The 21,690-nt window shown below is 35.6% G+C and overlaps 2 protein-coding genes across 3 annotated transcripts in view; one reads left to right on the top strand and one right to left on the bottom strand.

Moving 5' to 3' along the window:
• Positions 1–21,690, top strand: part of LOC126850235 (tyrosine-protein kinase transmembrane receptor Ror) — a 229,700-nt gene that overhangs the window by 38,676 nt on the left and 169,334 nt on the right. The gene's annotated exons all lie outside the window — the stretch shown is intronic.
• On the bottom strand, positions 699–21,647 carry LOC126850241 (uncharacterized). Of its 2 annotated transcripts, none has more exons than XM_050593018.1 (3): positions 21,241–21,647; positions 5,087–5,223; positions 699–4,892 (listed from the first exon to the last, which is right to left on the bottom strand). In XM_050593018.1, the coding sequence occupies exons 1-3, from the start codon at positions 21,416–21,418 to the stop codon at positions 2,334–2,336; spliced, it is 2,874 nt and encodes a 957-aa protein (XP_050448975.1). In that variant the 5' UTR covers positions 21,419–21,647; the 3' UTR covers positions 699–2,333. The 2 variants fall into 2 exon arrangements, with proteins under 2 accessions (XP_050448975.1, XP_050448976.1); XM_050593019.1 differs by lacking the exon at positions 21,241–21,647 and adding an exon at positions 16,089–17,374.

Raw genomic sequence — 21,690 nt, 5'->3', positions numbered from 1 at the left:
TAACATAAGTGTGCTCGTGGTACGTCAGAAAATATTATTCTTGTCCATCTGCTGCTAAAATTTTGCGATATATGTATGTACACGCACACGATATATATGTGTGTGTATTCATATGTACATGTATACCATATATATATATATATATATATAGTATACTGAGAGCGAAAATAATTTTTTATTAAAAAATATTTACTATATAATAAAATATTTACTATATTTAATATTTAAAAATAAATAATTTATAAAAAAATATAAATTTCAAAATAATTGCAAAAAATAAAGCTATATATATGTGTATATAGATAAAAAATTTACGATTGATATAAATCAATATTATATATTATACGTTTGTCAAACATATACAAGAATAAAATTAAATCAAAGGATTATGATAAGGATTTTATAAGATTTATTCGCGTGATGATTATTTTAAAATACAAAACGATGATTATTTTATTTATATTGATTTTTAATTATGTTTTTTAAAATCTTGCTTCTCATATCTTTTTCTCTTTGCGCGTAATTGTATGGCAACTAATGACGCGGAGATGTTCTCGCGATGATCACGAACTTTGCTGTCCAGGTTTTCTTGTATCCTTTGAGTCATTAATAAATTTCACGCAACCGAATAATTAATGATTTTTAGAGCCGTAAGCTAGGAATATTATTATTTGATAGTTATTGGGATGTATAAATAATAATTTTAAATAAAAAATTCATATATTTTAGAATGAAAAGTATAAAAATACAATGCATAACACATGTATTAAAAAAAAAGGAAAAAAATCTTCATAAGAGATTAGACTTTTTCTGCGAGCATGTGCGCGTGAAGAGATGTTTGTAAAATTTTATAATAAGTAATTATAAACTATTTTACATATTAAATATTACTCTTAAAATGTCTATATATAAATTAATTATCAAAATATACAAGTATTATGTGATACATACTAGTTCAATGTGGCATGCAATTACTTTTATATATACATCCTTATTATCTCAATGTTATTATTTTAAAAGTTGTCCATAAATGCGTGGAATACTCATTGCGAGAATATTGCTGACATTGTTTTCTTAATATAAATTAAGATATTGAAACGCAATAAATCGCATGATAATAAATGACTAGAAATGATTTTTCGTATATAATTTTACAGCATATATAATAATAATAATACAATAATAATTAATGCAATAATAATATAACTAATAATTAATGCATAATAATTAGAGAGTAAACGTTAGATCTATAATAGTGATTTAAAAAAAAAAATTAAGTATATAAATTATGTACATTTCTTTTGTGAAAGATAAAAATTGTGGACACTTGTATAAAGCATAACATAAATGTCTAAAAAATACTTTACCTAATATTTTAGATGTATTTCAGACTTTCGTATTGTTCAAGAAATTTAATCGTTATCGCTGTTAGAGGGAGCTACATAATTCAAGAGCTCGTACCATTATTCGCACGCGTGTTTAGGACAAGCTTATGCTCGCTAACCCCAACAAATTTGCCTCAAGAGCGGATGCAGGCTTGTCTTCATGGTCTCTCGGCAGAACTAGTTTAGATACAACTGTCACACAGGCGACAGCGTTAGTACTGCCACAGTACTACCGCTGTCTGTGCTTGTTTTACGACTTGGCTACGATAGCGGTGTCCTTATACCAGCGATAGGGAGGTTAGAGTCTTTCTTCCTGAATTCATTCCGCGGTCCATCAGCATTTCCCCTTGGTATTTGTCCTTGGAATTATTCAGTCGACTCGGCCCTCTCCCGGTTGAGGGCCAGAAAGCAGCAAGAACCTCTCGCCGTTGACAGAAATTGCAGCTGTCTTAAATAAATAAGGATCATCGCGTCCGTTTCAACTGATAGCTTCTCGTTTTAATATTCCGCGAGATGCATACGAAATCGGAATACTGAAAGGCATTCAAGTAAAATGCGAGTAGGTCAGTATACACCTGGCGCTCTCGGAAACTGAACTCTTGCAAACGGTAAACTGCCGGTGTATACTCTAACTTTCGAGACTAGTAATACATGAAATAGTACTAAATGATAAAATAATTGTTGTATATATACATTATTTATATAATAAAATAATTTTAAATATTTATCCATAAATTACTATGTATTTTTTTTTTTTTAAACGTAGTAATTAATTTTACGCGAACGTTGATCACATGATTAATTACTGTTTAAATGGCAATTAATGCACTAATTATATATTCGTTGATATTTGGCCTTTAATATGAAAAATTCAGTGTTTCACATTTTGCACGCGCATCCACTTCTCCAGTTTTATCCCTAAATGGGATTGAAAATGTCTAACTGCGATTAAATGCAGCCGTTTCCCCAACACGCGCACCATGGCACATTACCACTGCTAGTGCTACTTTTGCGAGCTTTAGCGCTGGCAATTTCCCGACTACTGACCGAGTTCGTCCTTTCGTGTTCTAAATTCAGCGTGGCGCTATCCGTATATTTGTCCTTGGACGCGTCCACACTGCCGCTTCTCGATGTTTTCAAGGACGTTTGAGACGATCGTCTCTTAGCATTAATGTACGCGGACATCCTTCGATTCTGATCCTTGCGCGGCGAATCTTGTCCCGAGGACGACGATCTGCTCTCATTCTTATCCTCTTGCCCGTCAGACGTAGTCGTCGTGCTCACTCGCCTCGGTTTCTTCCGCGTCATTTTTCCCGGCGAATCGAGCGTATCCGTCGACGTGGCGCTGCTGCTCTGCTTCTTCAGTCTTCTTTGTGCCGCCGGCGATAGCGGTCTCTGATCCTTGACTAGAATTTTGTCTCTCTTAATAATCTTCTTCCGTGTCTGTGCATTTGGCGAATTCGGCGCGCTGATCGGTTCCTCGTCTTCGTGATACGAGTCGCCATCGAGCGACGTCTGCGTTTGCGCCGGTACTTTCGTCGCGACGTTATCGTAGTACATTTCGTTTCCCCTTGGATAAAATTGACCTCGCGGTATAAACGGAACGTTTTGGTGTAAGTTCTGGCTTTGAAGATATCGATTCGCGTTCAATCTTCTTAGAGTGGTCAGATCGTATGGAGTAGCGGAAGGTATCAAAGTGCAAGGACTTGGTTTCTCGAAGGAAGTCACTTGGATGTCCTGTTTGCCGCTCATCAGTTGATCACCAGGTATCAGCGATCGATTCTGATCCGGCAAGTGCGTAGTTCGAAACTTCTCGCTGAAGTGGACTCCTCGACCGTAAGTCGGCATAGGATATTGATAAGGGAGGGCATCGTCATTTACTTGAATAGAGAGCGGCGTTGTGCCAGAAGGTAGTTTTGGTTCTGTTTGATAGCTGGGACAGATCTTGTCGAAGTTTCTCAGGAAGGGATTCCTGAAGAGGCGGTAATCTATCGAGGGTAGGTTGGGAACCTCCGGTGCTTCTGGGCTTGGTGTTCGCTCGACTTGCGGTACCTTCAATGTCACGTTTAGATGACTCTTATACGGTTTACTGGAGGAATTGTTTGTTATATTATCCAGAGCGTTATCGCTTTTTGTCAACATCTGAGATTCGACATGATTCAATTTTAATCGTTGAGCTATACTTTGAGATTCGCTCGAAAGATTTTGGCATGATAACGATTTTGTCAATTGACTACTCGGAGCGCTTCTGTTATCCACCATCAACAGATTATCGGTACTCAGGAATGTCTTTGAATCATTTTTATTTTCATCCTCGCAAGGTATTGCGCCATTTACGTAAATATCCGCCGAACCTTTTTGCGCTACGAAAGGATTGATTCTGGAGATGATCGTGGAAGCTGTTTTGCCGCTGCTGGAGCTAGTTCCTGTTCCAAAATGACTCATACTCGCGGTAGGCGATTCTTCTTCTTGTTTTTTCAGCTTGAAAGGCAGCGGCGCGAAAAAATGTTTTGGCTTCTCCAGCATCGTAGACGCGACGCTAGTTTCTTCTGTATTTTGATTTTGAATTCGTGAATTCTGCACATTTTTTTCTCCGTTCGTCATTGCCTGCTTTTTATCGATAAAATTCGCGGTGACGTTCCAAATGTTCTTGCCGAGCGCTTCTTCGGAATTTGAAAGCTGCGTTCGCGAATCTTGAATAGCTGACATGGTTTGGAATTTCGCGGATGGCTTCGTACTTGCATTCCTTCTCGACAAACTAAAAGCGTCGGAAGATATCGAGTTTCCCGATGAAGGAATCATTTTCTGATATTCCGAGTGCGAATCCGGTTTTCTCATCATTTGCATCCTTGTTACTGATGCGATGGGAGCGACGCTCGTACCCGCATAAATCGGCAGTTGTTTTTGAGAAACCACGTCGTTTTGCCAGCCAACAGGCGGAACGTGAATTTGAGGTAGCATCGGATCAGTCACTCGATCCAGATCGGTGTTGAGGCCGATCGGCGGGATCAATGGATCAGACTGTAATCTTGAGCAGGGCGAAACCAATAAGGCGGGCGTATCCGCGGCCAGCATTAAATCGATCGTACTCGGGAATTCGAACGGGCACTCGGCGTAATAACTGGTTCCGCTAAAACTACTCGTCGGTTCGTACGTGGCCGGATAAAACGGGATGTTATCGTGAAGTTGCCGAGGGCCGAGGATGGACGGGGGTGGGTGCCGAGCGGCCTCGTTTCTCTGGCCATCATCCGACGGGGTCGCGTCCTTTCTCTCCTTATCCCTCTTCAGTTCTTCCTCTTCCTCGACGACCGACAGATCGTCGAACTCCACGTGAAGCCGATGCAAACTACTGCTCATCTTCTCGGAAGAGATCTTCTGATTCTCCGCGTTTTCTAACTGTTCCTCCTGGTTAAAATCCTCGGCTGCCTTTTCGTTTTCCTCGTACTTTTCCTCGTCCTCGTCGCAGGAAAAGTCCGACTGCGCGTCGTCATCCTCCTCGGAGCGATCCTGCAATTTATAACAATTTCCATATTCTTATTTTCTTGATCGTATCGATTATTAATTTGTGATAATATTATATTTTAATTAAAAATTGTTTAACATTTCTAATGGAAAACGCAGAAACAACTATATTTTTTCTTGCTAGAAATTGTTTACTACTGCATTTTCATGTTAATATTTCTAATTAAAATTCTTCCTACCTCGTACTCTTCGCTTTCGTCGTGATTTTTCTGCCTCTTCAAAATTTCCTCGAGCTTGTCATATTCATCCCTGAGGCTCCATATTTCCCTACGTAGTTGCTCATTTTCCCTGCGCAGCTTCTTGATATCGTTTTGACCTGAAATCACGATAGAAGGTTTCGATGCAACATCAAAGACCGCCGAGTAAGATACTCTCTTACATCGAGAAGATAGGTCGACATCCCGCTAGATTCTTTTCGCAATTTTTCTCGCGGAAATCACTTAATCATCGTCCAGCGGAGGCTCGCAACGTGCGTTGCATCTATCAGAACGATCGATCATTGGTCAACACGGCAACAATCTCCGCTTGAGGAGCCAGCCTCCTCTCTAACTCTGCGCCCTTTCGTGCGTCAAGAAGCCGGTGATAAATCACCAGAGCCTGGTCTTCCAATTACTTAACTTTGTGGAGAGAGAAAGAGAGAGAGAGAGAGAGAGAGAGAGACGAATAAACCTTGCTGTCTGCGCACATAACGCGTTAAATCTTTTCTAGAGAAAGTGCGGCCTATGGCGATACAAGCGCTCGATATTTTTCCACTGATGGAAGCAGTGAAAGCGCTTGTGTACAGTATGGAGACGTAGATAAGAATAGAAAGATAGGAATAGAAAGTCATTAATTTCTCAACTCTAAGATTGAAAGATAGAGATGAGTATTTTATGCTACACATAAAAATTAATTAGATTTGATTTGCGGAGAAATTCTACTATTATCAAATAACAAATTTTTATTTGACTTACATTTTTTATTACTTTGTGTTCTCTGTGCATTATGTAAGTGTCTATAGAATCACTCAGGTCGGATGATGTATGCGGATGCAAGGACTATTGTTGAAAACTAAATAGATCGATTCTTTTTTTTTTGAGCGTTAGTCATCTTCGATCCATCTAGATGCGAGTTAAGTATCTCATCAGTCATCGGTGCCTCTCTTTCCACTTTGATGATTAATGGCTTTATGTTTGAAACATGTTTTCCCAGCGCTTGAACTGCGACCCGATCGCGAAAGTTTTCAGATAATTCAGCGGTATATATCGTTATTTACAAGCTTTTTATCTATGATGTAATACTAGTTCTTTTTTGAAACTCGGTTAACTAATGTTTTAAACATTAGTTGCTGAGAAAAATTATAAAGTGAATATTTAAAAAAAGAATAAAATTAAAAATTACAAATTTTCTTTTGTATATGCTATTACACGAAATATCAAAAGCTTGGGGAATTTTTGAAATCAGTTTTTTTCTATGGCACAAAATATTTTGCACGCCTTATTGGTTTGTTTACGGCTATACATGCATAAAAATCGCGCACTCGTGATAACAGTTCTCCTAAGCCTAGGAAGTAAATGCGCATGTGCATGTTACAAGAAAAGCCATGTGGTAAATCAGCATTTGAATCTGGCTTACCAATCTAAAATTTAAATAAATTAAATTCTTCCGGAAGTTCATAAATTCGGATTTTTTTCGTGGATACCAACAGCTATTTGGTTGCTGTTAAAACCTGGACCATTTATCTTGTGCGTTAGCCGCCTTCGAAAACGATATTTGTTCAGATATAGATACTAGAATCGACTATTGATCTTTTTTTTATTCGAGTCGATAATGAAATATAAAAACTGTTCGATGCAATTTATGTCCAAACGTATTATGTAATTTTGTGATTGGACTTGTATGCATCACAATATAATTTTATATCATTTTTTTTTGTATAAAGAAAAATGTATTATTGACATTTACACGAAAGATTTCGCGTCATTCAATAGAGAAATATTTTCTTTAACTCACAATATTAAATTTTGTTATAAGTGAAACTTTGTATGAGTGAGACATTTGGAAACATCTTTGTGATTATTCTGTTTTGGAAATTTTTGCTAAAGAAAAAGTCAATCACAAATTCATCAAAAAAATCTGCCTTTAAAATGAGGACAGGTAGTAGCGGAACTTTTTATAAAAATACGCAACTCGGAAAAGTAATAAAATTATAGTTGGTGTTTGAAACAGATTCGCCGACGCGCATCACGTTTACGAGCGACGTATAAAAAGAACGAATATCGCATGACTTACTAAATTTTACATCAAAATAACACAGAGATTTTTTTATTCGGATAAGTAAGTTTGCCAGCGGAAATACGCATGGATATTTTTAGCCGCATACAGAATACCTTTCAATCAAGCATCAAACTGAATATTCGTGAACAATAACAAAATATAGTTCACTGAAAACATTTTCGTTGATCTGTGAGGTTCATTATTATTTTCAACGGGATAATTGTGACAGATCGTATGGGATGATATATTCTCAAGTATAAATTTTTACCGTTATGTATCAAAATTAATACTTGTAATTTTTCTAAATTAAAATGATGAAAAAGTAAAGTTTTTTAAATTCAAGAAAAAAATATGAGAATTTTAAAATGTTTCCTTAAATTTATTGAACTTGTTTTATTTTTAGATAGTGTTGCATTTCGTATTCGATGCGCTCATCTTGATATTTTTAATAATATGAAAGTTATACACATTGATTTAATATTGTCATTTAATAAAATTTAATAAAATACAGAAAATATTTCGCATCGAATAAAACAAATTTAAAATTTGGCTCATTACTTTTGACTCGTGTTTCGCTCCCTAATATTCTATTGCAGACGAGAATATCTTTTCACGCGTATAATTTATTTTCTTTTTTTATGTCATCGTTCGTCCAGATACGCTTCATTCTCTTTGTTCAAGAGGAGGGAGATAGAAAGTTTTAATTATTCCTGCTCAAACACGTACCAGGAAGGTTTAATCACTCGGTACTGTCGGCGTCGTGTTACTTCTTATTTCCGTTGCTCGAGATCCTCTATGTCTTTAAAAATAGCGATGAGCCAGTAATTCTCATGCGGAGAGGATCGGAATTAATTAATCCTGGCTATTAAAAAGAGCGAATTGCGTTCGAGTTTGCATCGCATTTATAAAAGCAAAGTACACAAATCATGTATTTACGCACACATACCCAGGTAGATTCGAGTTTTGAGGAAAAAGGCAAGAAAAAAAAAAAAAATAAAAAAATTGCACGGAGATAGAGAAAAGAGAGTGGGCGTATGAGCCTTCGCGTTTTTCGTCGACTTCGTCGATCCTTTTTCGTTTGCTGTAGGCGTTTTCGCTGCGAAGGTGATCAAAGCAGCTGCGAAATACATATTTGGATTCGCTGTTCCTATCAGCAAGCCGGAATTTCTTCTGGCTCTTTGAAACGTGGAAATTGCGTCCCGGCCAACGAGAACGAGTGCAAACGAACTCGGGGAAAATATTCCGGAGGTTCGCTTTTCACTTTTGGTCTCCGCCTTTCTACGTTACTTTGAAACGAAGCGATCTTCGCGAATATGAGAAATCCGCGCGATCATCCGATTGATCTTGCAGGAAATTTCGTGCGCTTATTTACACATCACGATATGACGATATAATCGAGTCTGCTAACGAGTTGATAAAATGCGAATGGTAATGACTTGCTTGAATCTTGCATTCGGTGCAATCTCATAATAAAATGTAAAATTAGGATACAAAAAAAGGAATTGGAAATAAAATATATTGTCACGATATCGCAATGTCGGACATTAAAAAAGCAACAATATCGATAGCTAAATATATGCGCATTTTTAGTTAGAAAGATTTTCTTTAGCCAATTTAAGAGAATTAGTGTCGGATTATTTAACGGAATAATTGTCGCGCTTATATTTCTCGTAGAACGTCCACATTTCGATGATTCACAGTCGACGATAAACGAACGGTTGCCTGAGTGTTAATTCATACCGCTGGCAGTAAACCAGAATGGTTGCTAAAACGTTCGTCAAGTGAGGGGAACGTCGGAAAATGAAGCACATTATTCTGTAATTTTCGTAGCAATTATTCGTGCGGAATGTCTCTAAATCGCTGCAACAAATCTGTAGTTATTCTTCGCGGAATAATTATGTTCGTAATAATTACATTTCGTATTTTCATTTAAATATATAAGCTATTCATTAAATTTAATTTTATATATCTATATATAAATGATATCATTATATCACTATAGAGTAAAGTGTGCAGAAAAAGCTCTTTGTTATTAACAATAAGATGTGTTGTAATTGCGCGCCGTGAGATTTTTCATGTTTAATACAAGAATTCTCTTTTTAAAACCATTTTATAATTTTGGGACGAATATTTGCGTTAATATAATTTTTCTACATTATTGTACGCCGAAGGGCCGCTCAGCCCTTCAAATGTCAGTATGAAGATCGTGTCTAGACCAAGTAATCTAGATCGACGGCTCGTCACGTCAACTAACACTTCATTTAAGGTTCGCAAACTCATAGTTATACGAAGCGCGGTCCTTCTGGATATAATCGAACGTGACACGGCCGTCCATCCGTCGGCTGCCAGAGCGCGCCCGAATTAGATCACGCCAATATCCCATGTAAATTATCGCTAACAGATCGCTACTGTAATATCGAGAGAGCTGAAAAAAGCTTTCCCCGCGGATAAGCTCACGGAGACTACATGGAAAGTTATCGAAAGTTTTATTGAAAGTTTTATTTTTACGAAACAAAAATCGAAATCTAGTACTTCTTTTTTATTTTTAACGGAAAAAATGTTTTTTTTTTCTAATGATCAAAGATGCTAAACATGAATTCAATTTATTAATTTTTATATATATTATAATTAATAGTTAAAATAAATCTTTATTTATGTGTTGTGAACAAGTTTAATATTACATATCTTCTAAATTAGTTGAAAAAATAAGGTTCATTATTATAATATTTCTGTAGCTTTATTAAAATAAAATTTTATTTAATTCTTATCACTGAATAATTCCATAATTATTATTTCTTAGCATCGTTATCAAAAAAATGGCCATTTTTTGAAATTTATTTTTGAGTGTTTGTAAATGAAAGATTGTAGAATAGTTTTGAAACACTCTGTATAATAGGCCATATATTTTTTCTTAATGAAGCATAATAATGCGATATAAGTAATATGATTATTGCGAAAAAAACACGAAGGATATCTATTCCCAATCGATTCCAATTAGTCGCCCTTTATCTTCTATCATGTTAAAATCGGTAGAACCGGCCGAGATCAGGTCGATCGATCTTTCTTTTTAAATGGAATACATTAATATCCGATGTGGATACATTAATACGCGATGGTAGAACCACCTCATAAATATCTAACCCTTTCGTTTCTCTTTTTTTTTCTTTCTTTTCTCGAGATTTAATCTGTCGCTTTGCGAAAGGTGTTAAGAACCGATCTAACGAAAGTGTGTATCGAAAACATGCGGGCTTTCATTTTCAAGAATCGCTGTCTGAGATTATTTATATATATATATATATATATATATATATGCAAACAGGGATTGGAACAAAATATGGTTCCCTCAGGCTCCTTTATTTTCGATGATTGATTCTTTCGAAAAAGAAATAAAAACATATTAATATGTAAATAATAATGATTGTAATTTATTATCATTATATTATAGGACATAAAAATAGGAATAAAAGTCAACTTTTATAAGAGAATAATCAATCAAATGAGTTTATCGTATCACATTAAATTTTGTTAAACGATAATCAATTTCTGTGCATTACAAAAAAATTAAGTTTGTATTCTTAAGATGTACAATTACTTTAAAAAATATAAAATTTTCTTGTTTGCATAATAGCTTTTTTTTTTCAAGTCGTGTTTCAAGCCACTTTCCTTCGACCAACTTGGCGTTTCTATGTTCTGGGCCTCACGAGTTTATAACTAAATGCAATGTTGTGTATGCAAGACTATCGCCACGGGGCAGCCGTACCATTGACAGAATGACGAACGTTCCAGGTAGTCGCCGGTTACACCGAGGGCTCGTAAATCAGGGGATATTTTCCATTTCGATGTTCAGAGAGGCGTTGCTTTTTTCACTTTTTCTTGTTTCTTTTTATTTCCATCTTTTTTGTTTATTTTTTTTTCTACAAACATAACGTCATCACCAGACGAAGTGCGCGAAAACCGCATGTTAAAAGCAACATTGTGAGCGGGCTGCGAAATGACATCCGCGTGTCAACTTCACGTTGGCGGAATTGTATCTTTTTTTTCTCGCTGTATATGTCACGGCTTATCGGTGAACTACCCCCCTGGGGTTAATCAAACACACATGGATAGGTCGAAATAGCGCGTATGCGAACACGATGGATGAAAGCCGCTTCGAGCAAGAATAATTTGCGTCGCGATGGAGCTCCATTAACTAAGACGGATAGATTTTTAAAGCTTAAAAACAAAATTGCACAAATTGGAGACAACTGATTACCTCACGTCTACATTACACTTCGTGTTAATTGGCTGTCGGATAAAAAACTTGTGTCTTATTAAAAACGCAGAACATGCAGTTATCTTATTAATAAGCTCCGTTACTCTCGACCTTAATTAGCTGTCAGATAAAAAACTTTATGAGATTCCCTAAAAGGATTTCAGGGACTGAAATAATGTTTTACTTCTCAGCGAAGTAGTTTCCAAAAAAAAAACCTTTTCTAAAAAGTTTCCGATGATTTCAAATTTTTTATTCGACGATCCATTATCACGTCCGATAATATTTACATATTCTACACGTGTATTATCGATCTAACTTGTTCAGGATAAACGAGGATACATCAAACATGTGCGAATGTAACGATTGATTGATTGACACGGCTATATTATATGTATTGTACAATGAATACCGTCGAAATAAGCGATCGTTGTGTTTATGGTTTCGTCCGGACAGTAGAGACCTACGAGATATTCCTGCGTTTTATAGCCACTAGAATTCTGACACGGTTAAATTATCGCCTTGGCACGTCGTGTATATATTTACTATTAAAAACTTATCTTTTTTAAAAAAAGAAAAAAAAAGGCACCAAGTGCATGCATCAGATGTGAAAAACTTTTATACAATATAGTCTTATCTAAACAAGAAAAGCTGTTGTACAAAAATAGTTGTTTTAATTTTCTATAAAAAGAAGTGATATTAAAAAATTGCACGCCAATTAATAAAAATTTATGCACAAAATTTATTTATAACACATTAAAAAGATGATATTTAAATTGCAATCTTTCATGCAGTCTCTTAAAATAGTAAAATATATTTAAGTATAAATAAAGTTTTAATTTAAAAAATTTGACACTGAAAAATTCAAAATGTAACGAGTATTACTTTGTAACGTACATTAATTTGATTAATGTTAGCAGCGCCAAATCTTTTTAATTAAAAATTTGTTTATATTTAAATATGTTTTACTATTTTAAAAGACTGCAAGAAAGATTGCAATTTAGATATCATCTTTTTACAAGTAATAATAAATAAATTTTGAGCATAAATTTTTATTTTACTCTTTTTTATAGAAAATTAAAGCAACTCTCTCTCTCTTTCTATATATATATATATACGTGCGTGCGTAGATATAGATATATCCCCATGGGTGTATTCCTGGACGCGCAGTTTCATAGAATCTCCGATGATTCCGTTCATTCTAAACGATGATGACACGCGGAGTCGAGCGAACTCTATGCGTGATCGTGTCAAAATATCCACTTGCATACTCTTAAATAATTACTATCGACAGTATTTTTAACGCTCGTCCGTTGCCTCTATTTAAATTTGAAGTTTTGCCTCGCAGATGTTGCATGGCACCACGAATACCATTTGTAAAGTGTCATGTGGGGTATTTACAGAACCGCCTTGTCGCTGTTCGACCTCGATCAACTTTACTTAGAATTGGAAATATTGATTGTTAGACAATTAAATAGATTTGATGACAGATTTTTCGATTAATTTTTTTGACTTAATTTAAATTTAACAAAAATATTCAAGCGTTGATAATATTTAAATTTGATTGATTGAAGAGTTTTTTTGCGCAAATTATGCGATTCAGGAATACAAAAATATATTCAATATTACGATATGGTTTTTTAAAGTAAAAGTTTGCGAGAAATGTTTCGAGACTATTAATGATGTACGAGATATAGCAGCGCGAGTACCTCGGTTTAAATAATTCCGATCTGGGTAGAGTGTTTAGTAAAATTTGCGGTTTGCTTCTCGGCAACAATGAAGCCACAAAATTTGAAATTTATAGGAGAAGAGGTTTAGAAGTTTTACTTTAGTAGGTACTTCAGAACTGTAAGCCACGGGTGAGAAGGAGATCGACCTGAAATTTCCATCTCTCGTTCGCGAAAGTTTCAGTGCAGGTGTTTGCATCCGCCGATGCATACGATCGTGTACTTTGCGTGCGCGTCCTCGTTCGAGCATTCGAAAAGTACGGGAAACTCGAGCGTTTCGCTTTGTGAACGCGCGACGACAACGCTCCGTTTTTTTTTTTTTGCTCCGCGACACAGTAGAATTTTATGAAAGCCCCTGGCTGCAAGGTGTTTCGTGACACTTGCCGAGAAACAGAGAGACAACGTTCCTAAGCGAGCTTACGTTTCCGCCCGTCGCGCATTGAAAAAAAAACTCCTCGTCTTTGCGCTTTGCGCTTCTGCCTTCTCAGTACTTTTTTTTTTTTATATTGTCATGTGTATACAGGTCGCATTTAAAGTCGTCTTTATTTTTATTTTCTACTTTTGATATATTAATAGTTTTTTGTCTGCAAGCTTTCTTTTCTAACTTTTTATTTCTTCAAATTGTTTTAATACATTAATTGTATTCTAAATTAAAACATGTATTCCATTTTTTTGTGAAAATTTCTTTGAACAGCAGATGGAATGAATAATGACATCAGTTTCATTTTTGAAGCACTCATTATTATACCATTTAATCGTTGCTTTACCACATTATTTATGCATAAAAAATCTGCGTGTTTATATCTTATTTTCTCACAATGCAAAATAGTTTATCTCGCAATTATTCACTGTAGAGTAATAAATTTCCCACATAAATTTTTATAAGTTATAGTAAAAATGAAGCCGCAGGAGATTACATGATATAATAATCTGGATTTTCAGTTAAACTCACTATATCGTCTCACTGTACATTACGCGCGACAGAATGAGAGAGAGAGAGAGAGTTTCTTATTTTTATTTATTTGTCTGTTTTTCAAACGGGACAAATTTCCAGCATTACTCACTGTCGCGTTGCATCCTCTCCGTGCGAGTTTCCGCGCGGGTGTACTCGGAAAACTGAGTCGCATCCCCCTACTAAGAGAGAAATCCCGTGTCGGCGCGAGAGGAGAGCGAGTTTCGAGTGTGTCGCGTGCCTGGGATTACTTTCGCGTCAGCGCTTATTGTTAGTCAAGATTGCATTGTCAACTTGGGTTTCTGGGAATCTCGCGGATGCGCTTTCCGCCGCATCGTGTTGGCGGAGTTCTCGGCTTATGTTAATTTTGCTGATGGAGAAAAGATAGATGGATAGAGAAATAGAGAGAGAGTGAGAGAGAGAGAGAGAGAGAGAGAGGAAGGGAGAAAGAGAGAGACAATCATGTAATTTTATAACGAATGCACATTATCGTCAATGCATCCGCACTTGAGTGCTTAAATAATATCATAATGTATCTCCATATCGAACCTTGTGGATTGTAATCATTAATTACGATTCTGTCGTGAAAATATAATTTTCATCATTAATTATTGATTTTTAAATTATTCCGAGATTGTTTATGTTTAACAAAATTATTTTTCCGAGCGAAATCAGTTTGCGTTGCGACTGTTTAATGCATTTAATCATTATAACAATTTAATTATAAGCTGTGACTATATAAAAACATATTTGATAATATTCAATATTAAAAATTTCTTGTAATAAATAAAATAAAATATGTAATTCGAAAATGTGTGTATCGAGAGAGAATTTTAATAAAAGAGAAATATTCTCATAGGAATATTAGATAAAATATTACGATAAATCTAGTTGCTTGTAATAACCGTGCTTTGGTAATCCTTAATAAATAATAGCGATCAACATGTGATGTGTTTATACGAATTAATGAGGGATTTGCAAGATCGATCCTTAATCTCCCCACTTTGCAGCGAGCATAGATTACACACTTAGAAAAGTCGTTTGCGCGGAAAGTCGATCTCGTAAAATAAACAGTGTTATAAAATCGGCTTTTAACTCTTCTTCGGATTCAATATCGTCGTCGCAAGAATGATAATATTGTCGTATTCGCGAATGTGTCTATCACGTTGTCTTTTACGAGGACTCACTTTTCCGCGCTCGTGGAAGAATTCCTCTTTTGCCGCTCTTTTGCAAGCCATTACAAACTGATATCTTCTTACAGCTATACATAATGAGGTAAAAAAAACTATAGTAAAAAGAATGCAGTCACACAGACACACACACACACACACACACACACACACGTAAATTCTAGCAGTGAAAATCGCATCCACCTGTGTACGTCATAGACATTATCGCGTCTTTCTTTTTTACGACGAACGAAAGCATGGTCATGCTTGCGCGACATAAGCAGATGAAGCCGGGAGTATAGGAAAAGCATTTAAAACTTTTTTCCGTCTCTACGCGCATTAGAGAAAAGAGAGCTCTTTGCCGATCTCGTTTATGCGTTAATGATGAATTTAAATCTTCGGATATTCAATGTTTGCCGTCATTCTTATTGCTGTTGATTACGTCGTAGCTTATATTTCAGAGTTCGCTGAAACATGTATTTATATCAGATATTTAAAATCTGAATATTAAAAAAGAGCGCTTTAACTTTGAAACATCGATTTTTGCCTTATCAGAGATTGAAATTTAAAAAAGAAAAAAAGACTTAAAAAAAGAGTCTTAAGTTTTGTGACAAAAGAATAATAAAATCATTTATAATTTATAATACAAATTGATGCAGAACTATCAAACTTTTTTACTATTTATGGTTGATGAATATAAGTTAGCTAAATCAATCTACGAATCGAAAAAGAAAATACATAACGTGGTCGTTAAAAGTGTGCTTGTTCATCGTCACCAGTGCACATAAAGAATTAAAAGGTTAAAGTTACGCTTAAATGAGTTCGTACCAGAATTGCGCGATGAAAAAAACGAGCTTTCCTTCTCTTCGCATCTCATTGATCTGCTCGAGTCTCTTCTCTGCATCATGTCGTCTATAGCCCGCTCTTTCCATTTCTGTGTGCGCCACGGAGGGCTCGCTTGTTCCTTGACTTTTGGCCGAGGGGGATCAACTCCCCTCTTAGATTCGCGACTCGCCACGATTTTGTCAAATCAACAACGAACTTACATTATTTACGTTTCTTTAACGTAGCTAGACGCATTTGAATGATAGGAGTGAAAGTCATTTTATCGGTCAAATCATTAAATAATCCATTAGCTTTTCATCAATAAATAACGCCTTGACTAGCTTGTCTAATGGCGTGTCTAAATTTCATCCTTTTTTAGCTTATTCCGGGAAAGACTCGTAAACGGAAATTGCTCGTTTTCGTAATAGTCGTTCTTTATTTTTGTCACTATCCTGTCAGTTAATTGCATCGACGTCATACATGTAACACTCGCCGTTTCTTTCTCTTCCATCCGTGACCAACTGTCTTCCATGATAACGTATTTCCCGCGAACAACTGTTATGTTCTTAAGATGTTTTGTGCGAATGACGTATGTCGGTATCTTCCAACATCTCGCTCGAGATGATAGCAATAAATTGATTTATTATACTTGAGGCAATTAAAAGATTTAATTTTAATTGTAATATTAATTTTAATTAAGAGTTTGCGTTATTACTTTACATATGAATTTTAGATAAGATATTCACATATGTCAATTTAATAAGAATATCATCATTGATAACTAATTACGAATAAAAATTAGCTGAACTTTTTTTAGTTAAAGTTCGCATAATATGGCTTTAAACATCCTCATTAGTTTTTTTACACTCTTCCATGTTAATTTCTCGCGTACCCTGTAGCTTCTCGCAAATTCTCTTTCACAATTCAACCTTCATCGACGTCCTTCTTTTTCTCGTTACGTAATCTCGAGATGCGCGTTTCCGACAGATGCGCGTCTTCGATAGATATAGGTTTCTGTGCGACAACGTCGTCGCCGTTGCGACGTCGAGGATCGACGACGTATCACATCGACGCTTCGAATGATGATGAGTGTCAGTTGGTGTACGAGATCAGTTTCCGAATTAGTCCCGTTTTTCGGGATCGCACTCCGTGAGTTTGACAGTTTTCGCGGACCGCGAAAAGCCTGCCGATCGTTTAGAGTCACCGGGCGAAACTAGTCGACGTATCTACATCACTGCCGCGGTCTTTACCCCTACCGCGAGTTACCTCTTCTTCGTCAGTTTCTTCATCGCGCGTCACGAAACCACTGCCGCGAGTCTCTCTCTCTTTCTAGCCATCGCGACTATTTAAATCTTTTGTAGTCCCTCGTGGTCCCGCGACGCCAGGACCGTGTTATCGCACCGGAGCAACGATACCAAATTAGTTTTATTAATTTTTCTTTGTCATTTTCACAAAAAAAAAAAGAAATTCTAATTTGATAATAGAATGATGTGTGAAAAGTAACGTGCAGAAATTATTTTACAATTGCGGAATTTTTAAGAAGCATAAAGCTTTCATGCTTTCAATGGCATTTATGAAATGATATCGTTAAAGACTAGAAAATATCGTTGTTATCTCTTTAGCCACAAGTTTGGTTGAACTATGTGGAAAATTGATAAAGTACGCTAAGATTACCTGATGCAAAATATAAATCATTTATGAAAAAAAGAGATAGAGTTGATAAGTTCTGTCATAATTTTTGTTTTAAATTTTATTTTATTGGAACCATATTTTTGCAAAAAAAAAAAAAAAATATAAAAATATTTTATATTGAATTTCTCGATAAGTTTCCTTTCATGCATCTGACACTAGTTACTACTAGGTAATACCAGGATGCTCCGGTACTGATCAACGTCATTCTATCTCTTTTGATGTTATTTTAGAAACGTCGCTGGAGGCGTTCTTATAAATTTTGTCATTTTTATTATTTGCCTTGACCGTAATATTATGCAAAAGTTATAATCTTGAGCGAGAAAAATATTCTTTTCTTTGGCAAGTTTATATATCATTTGAATTTATATACTTCATTGTAAAATTTATTGTAAGACTATTACGCTAAATATGTCGATAATATGTACGTATCATTATATATATATGTCAAACTTGAATTTTTCTAGTGTGATGATTACGTTTCACACATACTTTGAATTTTGTATTCTTTTTTTTAATAATTATTTTTACTAATTTAATATTGTTTCTTTGTAAGGAGTGACATTGTTGCTTCTTATATCTAACATCATCAGTTTTGAAATCCGACGTTGCGATATTTTTGATATTGAAGAAATTTGGTGTCGGTGCAACCCGGGGCGATGATAAATTGTTCATTAGACCGGCGCCGTTTCTTCACGCGGCGATGTAATCTATCAAGAGGTTGAAAAAGGACTCAAAATAATCTCCTGACGTAGGTGGCGTCTGGTTTTCCCATCGGGCATGAGACGGGAACGGAAAAAGAGAAGAGCCGATAGATTGATCCAGCAACTCACTTTGAATCCTCTCGGCGTGCTGTCAGTTTTTCTAATCGTGGGGGATTTTCTTCGCACGTTACTTGAATGCACTACGATAATCCGGCTGCATAATGTGCCGGAAGGGACAAAAAAAGCTCAGACGCTATCTTGATTTGACGAGAGTGTCAAGCACTTTTCTGTTTTTCTGTTTGACATATGTATATTAGGTGGTTCTAAAATTCTAATCGTTTCTAATTAATCATTTTGTAACTATAGAAATAACTATATAATATATAAATTATGTAGTTATATTATTGCGCTGATTCTTTTTTTATATAATTATAAAATTTTATATATAATTATAAAATTAAAAAAATATATTTGAAATGTTTTTTTATATAGAATGTGTATATATATATATATATATATACTTTATATAAAATATAAAATATAAATGTCGTCAAACTCATTAATACTAATAATAGTTAACTATTAATAGTTAAAACTGTTTGAAATTTTTGAGTTTTTTAAATTTATCGACAGGGATGATAAAAATCGAGATTAATTTGACGTTTGTACAGCATTATATGGGTGATTTATATGTAAGTGTATTATATATAATTTAGCATTTAGATCTTGGAGTCTGTACAGCGTCGACATCTGGACCTCGAGTTCCGAGAGAACAAACGCCATCCCGGAATATTTGCCAAAACAAAGCTTTTCTTGGCTCCTCGGATAAATAAATCTTGTACACGCGTGCGATTCATACACGTATCGTCATTCACTCTTTTTGCATTAACGTCATACACTTTCGCACAACGTTAGTATATCCGTTCAAGCTTATTCCTGAATTATAATTAACATCTATCGAAAGGTATATAATATGACACGTATGTATTTTATCGATTAATTTTCTTCGAAAATATGCGTTCGATCAAATAATCGATTTCAACGATTTCTTACGTACTGCTTACCATATCGGAAAACTTTCGATGGTAAATCGATTAAACGCGATTAAGTTCTTTTTAAATTTATTCAATTCGTATACCTTAAATTTAATAAATTCATAAATTAAATTAGTCACACCTATGGATTTATTACGTTCACTTTTAATTACAAGTCACTTGTAATTTTTTTTTTTCCTTAACTTAGTTTGTTAAGACACCGTTTTTCACGATCGAAATAAAGCTGTTATGTAATGAAAGAAAACATTCTTTTTTTTTTTTAACAAAATGGAATGCGGATGCGTGTTGCGTTTTCTCAAGCTCGCTCAAGCGCATTTAGTAACTGAGTCAAGTCTGCTGGATCGAGTTCGCCGCTACTATAGAAACTGTGCTACTCGCGCCTATCCAACTGGACAAATTCAGCGTGTGCAGGCCGGGTTTCGAAAATAGTTCGTAGTAGGTTCGTCACGATATATAGTGACTTCAATCTTGTGTATGCGCGTGTCTATTTGTAGGCGATTCCGGCGCGATGCAGTTTACGAGATTTAGCCATAGCCGCATGAAATTCTCTATGTCATAAAATATATTTTACTGCTTATATGCGATATAATCCATAATGGCGAGTTGATAATTAATAATAGCAATGGCAGTGAGATTTGTGAGGCTAGTGAGATCCATTTGAAACGTCGCTTAATTTCAGCGGGCAAAATTGCGTCGAATAAATTGATTAAAACCTGCCTCAAAAGTCTTCAATTAATTTCACAATGTATTTAAAATGGGTGAACGAGGAAAAAAGAGCAGCATTTTCTATGGAAGGATAATTCACTGTGTAAAACTTTAATGACATATTCTTTAATGAGTTTAAGGTTGACTTGTTCTTTTTTTCGAAAATGTGATGAGATACTTTGTGTATCTTCGAGATGTCAGTCTTAATTTTTTATCGCGAGATATTTGCTAACTTTAATAGAATAATAAAAGCTTGAAATTGCTCTTTTCCATGATATATCAAAAATTCCTTTAACACGGTAGTTAAATTAATCCTTGATTGCTCTGACGCAGTCATACTCCAGAGAATTAAATATTTAACATTATTAGTTGGTCTGGCCTGCCACTAACGCGCGTAATGGAAGTCCCGGTGAAATTAATTTGGCCTCCGAGTGTGAATTGTCTATAATGACAAATTAATAATTCAAATAATGGCGTTCAGAGCAATTGCGCTAGTAAAATTCATGTGAATATTCTCTGGACATTTAGCACGCGCGGAAAGAGAAACGTATAAAATTTTGTAAATAATAGATAAATTATGCACAAAATAACAATACCTCAAAACAATAAAAAAAATTAATTAAAACCGTAACATTACACTCGAATCTTTGGATTGTAGTCTTATTTATCTAAAGATATTAATTTCTTAGAGTTTTTTTTATAGCGAGATATCTCAATGCACATATTTCTTTGTCGAAAAAAATGACTCGATGAAATGTTCTTCCCGACTCTCTCTATATTAAAAATTGCTCTAATTTGTTTATCCGTTGCAAACATCCTCATTAACTCCATGCGATCAATTCGAGCGAGAGGATGAATAATAACCGCTATTATACGTTCTTTTATAACGACATTCACACGAGCTTTTTCCCCGCTTTTTCATCCCCCATAATTCATCGATAGATTCGCGTAAGCTGCCGCACGCTCGCGTATATTCTCCCTCGTATTAACCCCCTTCTTTACCTTGCTCCACCTCGGCATTGATGTGAATGGTTCTCAGTCTGAGTTCCTCGTTCTCGTAAATCATCCCCCTTGAGGACTTCCGGTCGAGTTTTCTATTTGGCTTGACGCTGACATCCCTCCGCCTGGTTCTCAGCATCCCGGCACCGCCGACGCCACCCCCCCCCGCCCCCGCCATCATTCTTTTCCTGCGCCACTTGTCTCCTTGTCTCTACTTTCTCCGCGCACGGTATGTAGTGTATTACAAAGAGCGGATCACGATGAGCGGTCGATTGTCCACGACGATCAGCGCAGCCTCTCGAGAGGATCAGCACGCGACTCTTCTTCTCTTGTTCTCTCTCTTTTCGCGTGAAACTTTTGCGAGATACGCGCGCCCGTTCCTCCCGTGACTATTTGATTCTTTGTTTGATCTTTGAAACGTCAAAGTTTTCTCGAAGTCGAGTAACGACTCGA

This window comes from Cataglyphis hispanica, chromosome 6 (assembly GCF_021464435.1).
Source record: "Cataglyphis hispanica isolate Lineage 1 chromosome 6, ULB_Chis1_1.0, whole genome shotgun sequence".
Taxonomy (NCBI): Eukaryota; Metazoa; Arthropoda; class Insecta; order Hymenoptera; family Formicidae; genus Cataglyphis; species Cataglyphis hispanica.
The sequence above is the reverse complement of the archived record's forward strand: the minus strand, read 5'-3'. Positions and strand labels throughout refer to the sequence as shown.

Bases quoted from the DNA above. Each gene is read 5' to 3' on its own strand.
- LOC126850241 (XM_050593018.1), bottom strand. From the start codon at position 21,418: ATGATGGCGGGGGCGGGGGGGGGTGGCGTCGGCGGTGCCGGGATGCTG. The intron at 5,224-21,240 runs GTAAAGAAGGGG...TCGTGATTTCAG, and splicing joins CAATGCCGAGGTGGAGCAAG to GTCAAAACGATATCAAGAAG. The intron at 4,893-5,086 runs GTAGGAAGAATT...TATAAATTGCAG, and splicing joins ACGAAAGCGAAGAGTACGAG to GATCGCTCCGAGGAGGATGA.